The sequence below is a fragment of the Parus major genome, chromosome 4, assembly GCF_001522545.3.
Source record: "Parus major isolate Abel chromosome 4, Parus_major1.1, whole genome shotgun sequence".
NCBI lineage: Eukaryota > Metazoa > Chordata > Aves > Passeriformes > Paridae > Parus > Parus major.
This window is the reverse complement of record NC_031771.1, coordinates 67,787,502-67,794,239: the sequence shown is the minus strand read 5'-3', so window position 1 is coordinate 67,794,239 and position 6,738 is coordinate 67,787,502. Positions and strand designations below refer to the sequence as shown.

The 6,738-nt window shown below is 60.5% G+C and overlaps 1 protein-coding gene across 1 annotated transcript in view; it reads right to left on the bottom strand.

The window, feature by feature from the left end:
• The window catches only part of SIGLEC1 (sialic acid binding Ig like lectin 1), a 17,519-nt gene that overhangs the window by 9,394 nt on the left and 1,387 nt on the right, over positions 1 to 6,738 (bottom strand). The window contains exons 2-10 of the mRNA XM_033513904.1: positions 6,457 to 6,619; positions 5,592 to 5,951; positions 5,210 to 5,506; positions 4,730 to 4,993; positions 3,670 to 3,930; positions 2,765 to 3,064; positions 1,788 to 2,042; positions 890 to 1,192; positions 96 to 354 (exon numbers count right to left, since the gene is read on the bottom strand). Coding sequence (XP_033369795.1) covers positions 96 to 354; positions 890 to 1,192; positions 1,788 to 2,042; positions 2,765 to 3,064; positions 3,670 to 3,930; positions 4,730 to 4,993; positions 5,210 to 5,506; positions 5,592 to 5,951; positions 6,457 to 6,619 — 2,462 coding nt within the window. The remainder of the gene's footprint in view (positions 1 to 95; positions 355 to 889; positions 1,193 to 1,787; positions 2,043 to 2,764; positions 3,065 to 3,669; positions 3,931 to 4,729; positions 4,994 to 5,209; positions 5,507 to 5,591; positions 5,952 to 6,456; positions 6,620 to 6,738) is intronic.

The window sequence follows — 6,738 nt, the reverse complement described above, 5'->3', positions numbered from 1 at the left end:
AGGAAAAGGAAAAGGAAAAGGAAAAGGAAAAGGAAAAGGAAAAGGAAAAGGAAAAGGAAAAGGAAAAGGAAAAGGAAAAGGAAAAGGAAAAGTACGCACACAACACGTCCAGGAGGATGTCAGGAGAGCTCCGGCTGCTGCCTGCGGTGCTGGCCTGGCACCGGTAGAGCCCGGTGTCCCTGCTGGCCACTGGCCACAGCAGCAGCGAGGTGGCTGAGCCCCCGGTGACCTGCTGCCCGTTGTGGTACCAGGTGACTTTGGGGACAGCTGTGGAGCCGCTGCTCAGGTGACAGGTGAGGGTGGCATTGTCACCCTCCAGCACGTGGGGGGATGGGGACACGGTGACATTGGCAGCTGTGGGCAGGAGCAAACGGGGTCTGGTGTCAATGGTGGGGTGACAACCCCCCAAAGCCACCAAGGACAAATTCCAGCTGATCCCACAGTGCCGTGGTGGGGACAGCTGTGAGCCTGGCAGTGCCACCAGCCCAGGGACACCGCCTGGCCACGTCTTGCTCCGTGCTCCTGTCACACACAGCCAGGGAATCCCCACCAGGGGCTGGAATGTCGTGGGGGAGCCACCATGTCTGGATTTCATGGACATGTGGCATTTCCGTGTGGCATTTCCGTGTGGCATTCCCGTGTGGCATTTCCGTGTGACATTTCCATGTGGCATTTCCGTGTGACATTTCCATGTGGCATTTCCGTGTGGCATTTCCGTGTGGCATTTCCGTGTGGCATTTCCGTGTGGCATTCCTGTGTGGCATTTCTGCTCCTCCTGCCACCATCTCCTGAGCTTGCCTCCTTCCCCAGCATTCCCTTCCCGCTCTCCCCTCTCCCAGAACATTCCCAGATGCCACAATCCCGTCCCCTGTCCCCTCTCCCCACTCACTGTCGGCCTTGAAATCCACAGTGGCGCTGGAGTTTCCTTGGGAATTCCCAGCCTGGCACACGTAAATCCCCTCATCCTCCACTACCACATCCCGGATTTCCACCTTCAGGCTGTTGTAGGACCTGGTGACGCGGACCCTGGGGCTGGTGGCTTGGGGACAGCCCTGGCTGCAGGCAATGACATCGTTGCCTCTCCGGAGGGTGAGGTTGGACTCGGGATCACTCCCCACGGAGCACTGGATGATTCCCAGGTGGCCGCCCTGGCTCTGCAGGAACGAGCTCAGCACCGGCTGCCTCGGGGGGTCTGTGGGGGGAAAACTGAATCCATGAAATTGGGAAAATTCCCAGAATCCAAGGGATTGATCCTTCCAACACCGCCTGATCATCCAGGTTGGGTTCTGGAATAATCTGGGAGAGTGGAAGATGTCCCTGCCAAGGGGAGAGGGGTTGGGGTAGGAAGGGCTTTGAGGTCCCTCCCAACCCAAACCAGGGACAAAACACCGCTGGATATGTTGGGAAAACCCTGAGAATCCAAGGGATTGATGCTTCCAGTGCTGCCTGAGAAACTCTTGCACATCCAGGTTGGACCCACCTGCTGCCGTGGGAGGGGTCCTTGCCCATGGCAGAGGGGTCAGAATGAGATGGGCTTTGAGGTCCCCCAAGCCCAAACCATTCGTGGTTCTGTCACCATTTATTGTTCCTGAAACTCTCGGGAAGGTGGGAATTCTCCAAATTCCTCCTGCCCCAAACTCCCAGATTTACTCCCCGAAAGGGAATTTTTCACCCTCCCCACATTCCTGCCCAAGAGCTCCTTGGCTGGTGGGGATGGGGGAAACCTCAGGGTGGGAGCAGCCCCAGCTCAGCCCCAGGGCCCTCTGGAATTCTCACAGGACACTCACAGAACACTCGGAGCGGAACAGTCTCCGACGTGTCACTGCTGTTCCTGCTCCTGACCTGGCACTGGAAGGCGCCGGCGTCGTCTCCGCGGACAGACGGGAATTCCAGGGTCGGAAATGAGGTGTCCTGGAGCCTCCGGCCATTCCTGTACCAGGTGTAGAGCGGCTTCTCGGCCGTGTCCCCTGTCCCCACGCAGGTCAGGGTGACCGCGGTCCCCTCCGTCACCTCTGCCGAGGGCTGGATCAGGAGCCCTGCAGCTGGAGGAGGAGTGGGATATCAGAGAAAGCGGGAAATCCTTCCCATGGATCCATCCAGCTACAATTCCATGTTCTGCTTCCCTGAGACGCCTCTCTTGCTGGAGCCCATGGGTTCTGTGGGTCTTTGGGAGGTGACATTCCCTGGGGACACTGCACAGGCCAACTTCCTGACCCTTTCCTGATTTTCCCAAGTGCCAGGTTCATCCAGGTGAGTTTTTCCCTGGACAGACCCTGTCCCTTCCTCCCATTGTTTGGCCTTGTCCAAATTCCAGTTCCCACACCCAAATCCAGGTTTGGATTCTCTGGAATTGAATCTTGAGATCTCTTTTTGGGGTTTTTTGAGATCCTAAAGGATGTTGCCTCTTGGACATGAATTTGGGGGACTTTTCTCTCCTTCTGCTGCCTCTGTCACCCCAAATTATCTGGACTTGGGGGTCAGGCAGCAGTGACTGGTAGGGATGGATGGGGCAGAAAAATTTGGATAAATTTACTGATTTTTGGCATTTTTGGAAAACAAAACCCGGGAGCCCCTTCAGCTCCAAAAGCAGCTCTGACCCTGCTGAGGAGGGACAGCCCCCAGTGCCACCCATGTCGCCCAGTGCCATCCATGTCCCCCAGTGCCACCACAGGGGTCCCTCCTGCTCCAAGGGCTGCGTTCCCCCCAATTTTGGGGGTTCACAGTCACCCCAAACCCAAGATCAGCCTCATCACCCTGGACTCACCGCGGGGCACGAGGACTTTGGTGGCACTGGCGTTGCCGTGGACGTTGCTGGCGGTGCAGCCGTACTTCCCGCTATCCTGGGGTCCCGCATCCCGGATTTCCAGCCGCAGGGAATTGCGGGAGGCGGTGACACCGAGCCGTTGGCGCAGGGCCACCTGCGCCCCGCTGGTGGCCAGCACGGTGCCGTCGCGGTCGATGGCCAGGGTGGCTGGAGGGTGGCTGTCCACAGTGCAGCGGATGATGACCAGCCGGCCACCCTGGGTCTCCTGGAAGAGCGTGAGGGTGGGAATTCGGGGTGGATCTGTGGGATGGGAGAGGATGCTGAGGTCAGGATGTCCTCGTGGTGTGGCCACAGGGTAAATCCCGGAGTGGTTTGAGTTGGGACATGAAATCCCAGCTGGTCCCATGGGCAGGGACACCTTCTACTGTCCCAGGTGGCTCCAAGTCCCATCCAACCTGGCCTTGGGCACTTCCAGGGATGGGAAGTGTTCCCCCACCCAACCCAGATGTCACAACCAGCTCGTCCAGTGTGTCACCGGGTCAGATTTACCCCAAAATTGTCACAACCAATGCGTGGCTGGGTTATTTTCCCCCCCAAAACCTCCTGAGCTGTTCTTATCCCTCTGGATTCTCCATGAGAAACCTCCCCAGATCTTACGGAATGGAGGGGACTAGTGGGAGATGCTGCGATGGACACATCCCAAATGTCACTTAATGTCACCTTCACACTTGGCCAGAATTTGTTGTATTCCCATAAAATTCAACCAGCAGGGCTGACCCCCTCCCTCCCCCTACGTCTGCCCCCGGGGCACTCAGGAAGAGGCTTTTCCATTAATTTTTTGGGAGATCTCCTGGATTTTGGGGGGTTTTGCACCGCCCTGCATGGCAGGAGCTGGTGGCACTCACACGTCACGCTGAGGCTGATGGCCTGGGCTGTGTCACTGCCCTGGCTGTTGGTCACTTGGCAGGAGTAGTAGCCGGCATCGCCGGTGGTCACCGCGGGGAAGAGGAGGGTGTGCGCCGGGCCCTCCTTGAGCCAGGCGCTGTTCTTGTACCAGGTGTAGGTCAGCTCATCGGGATGTCCCTCCCGCCCGGGGACGTCGCAGGACAAGGTGGTGGCCGTCCCCTCCCGCACCTCGGCTGCAGGGCTGGCCGAGATCTCTGCGGCTGAGGGGGAAGGGATGTGTCCAGGATGGCCCCGGGGACAGGAAAACAGAACCCCCACCCCAAATCCCCCATTCCAGAGCCTGGGAGGAGATGGGAGCCCCTCAGGGGGTGACAACAGAGCTGGGGGATGTTTGGGTTTGTCCCCTGCCACCAGCTGGGGACAGCTGGCTTTGGAGCAGAGCCTTGGGGACAAACTCACGGTGGGTGGGGAGGGGTCTGTCACCTCTCAGGGTGGGCACGGGGGGCGCTGGGGGGAGCACAGGGACCCATCTGTGGGGAGATGCTCCCTGTGGGATTCCAGCTGGGCAGGGAAGACTGGGATTTGTCTTTGCTGTGGGATCTGCTGGGAACAGGAACCTCTTCCCTTCCCTGAGGGGGTGGGAAGGGGCTGGAATTCCCAGAGAAGCCGTGGCTGCCCCCCGGATCCCTGAAAATGTCCGAGGCCAGCTTGGACACGACCTGGATCCAGCTGGGATAGCAGGAAGTGCCCCTGCACACGGCAGGGGTGGGAATGATCCATGAGGTCCCTTCCCACCACAGCTCTGCATCTCCACGAGCTCCCAAACCCTTCCCAGATTTCCCTTGGCTGGAAATCCCGCCCTGTTTTTTGGGATCACGAGGACAAGGGACACAGGTGAAGCGGAACGGGGCCACCACCGTCCTCCTGCACGGACACCCCAATTCCCGGACCTCCAGCAGCACCAGCCTCCTCCATCCATCCCAGCCCACCCCACCCCACCCCAACGTGGGACACTCGGACACGGATGTCCCAGCCCGGCAGAGCTCCCGTGGCACTTACAGAACACGCGGAGGGTGACATCAGGTGACACCCCGATGCCGAGGACGTTCTGGGCCTCGCAGCGGTACCGCCCGTGGTCCTGGCGGCGCACGCCCCGCAGGGCCAGCACCCGCTCGGTGCCCACGGCCACCCCGTCCTTGTACCAGTGGTACCCCGAGACCGGCGGGTGGCTGCTGCCAACCTCACAGCTCAGCGTCACCGTGTCACCCACGCCGATGTTCCCCGAGGATGGGCTCAGCGACACCCGGGTGTCCTTGGGGGTGTCTAGGGGGGCACAGAGGGATGCGGTGTCACCGCCCTGGGGCAGGGGAGAGGGGAGGTGGGTGACACGAGGTGGCACCTAAGGGACAGAAGTGGCCAGGGAGCAGGAAAGGGAGGGAGAAGCAGGAGGAAAATGCCGCAGGGCAGGAGGGGGTGGCAGGAGGGGGACCTGGCCGTGGTGGCCGTGGCAGAGGTGTCCCCTGTCCCCACCCCACGTACGCCTGACCCGCAGCACCACCTCCGTGCTCGCCCTCTTGGATCCGTCGGAAACCTCGCAGAGCAGCTTCTTGGAATGGTCCTTCCAGGAGAAGGAGCTGGTCAGGTTCACCTGGTGGCTGACCCCGCTGGTGTCCAGCTGGATGCGGCCGGACACCTCGGACACCCGGGGGTCGTAGCCCTCCCAGCGCAGGACGATGTCACCCCCGGGACAAACGTAGGGCGTGGAGCACTGCAAGGTGGACCTTTGTCCCTCGGTCTGCTCCTCACTGCTGGTGACGCTGGGACTCTCCAGATCCTCTGGGATGGAGAGCAGAGGCCAGGATGACCTCATGGAATGGGCAAGAAGGGGATTTTTTTGGGGGAATTTCGGTGTTTTACCCACCCGAAACGCTCAGGGTCACATCCCGCGACGCCGACCAGCGGTCGCCGTTGATGATCTCGAAGCGGAACCTGTAGAGGCCACTGTCCCCTGGTGTCACCCCCCGCAGCAGCAGGGTGCAATTCCGGGCCATGGGGTCCCCCAGGAGCTGGGCACGACCCCCAAAACGGGGATCCACATCCTGGGGAGTGGTGGAGTGGAACACCAGCGTCCGCTGGCCATCGTAGTCCTTGTACCAGATGGCCACGATGCCGTCGGCGGTTGTCACATCCGTGGGGTAGCTGAAGGTGCAGGGGACAACCAGGCAGGACCCCCCACTGGCCTGCAGGGACTCGGGGTATGAGACCCCCCAGGAGCCGAGGGCTGTGCCAGGGAAAACGGGGATCAGGGAGCCAGAAGTGTCCCCACTTCCCTCCAGGACATGTTGGGGACACTTTGAGGACAAGCACGGGACCTGTGCTTGATGGAGAAGGTGGGAGAGGAGGCGGGATTTGGGATAAACCCCCCCAAGAGGAGGTTTTGGGGTGGGGAAGGGGGAGATAGCTGGGAAAAGCTGGATCTTTTGGGCCTAAATAATGAGGAAAAAGGGGGAAGTGATCACTTGAGCTCCCGAATTTATTTCCTCACCCTGTTTCCTCACCCTGGCTCCTTGTTCTTGCTCCCATGGCCTGGCTGTCCCCTTGTCACCCCATCCCTGCCCGTCAGGAGCTTGGGATCACGGCGAATCCCCCCAGGAGCATTCGCTGTGCCAGGAGCAGCCTTGGGTTCCCCCAGATTCCATCCTGGCTCCCACTCCCACCCATGCTGGGGCCAATCCCGGCCTCCAGCGCCGCAGGGGACAATCCCGAGGGTGTCGTTGTCCCCATACCTGGCGGGATGAGGCTGGCCAGGAGCAGGAGGCAGCGGGGCAGGCACATGGTGACACTGCTGGGGGACACTGGGGACACAGGGGACACGGGGTCACGCTGGCACACGGGACTCTGGGGACAAGAGGAGGTGGCTGAGGACCTTGGAGTGGGTGGGATGGATCCCTGTGGGATAAATTGTGATGGAAGCGCTGATGGAATCAGAACAGTCCCCAAGACGGGGAGGAAAATAAAAAGAAAGGGGAAAGGGGAAAGGGGAAAGGGGAAAGAGGAAAGGGGAAAGA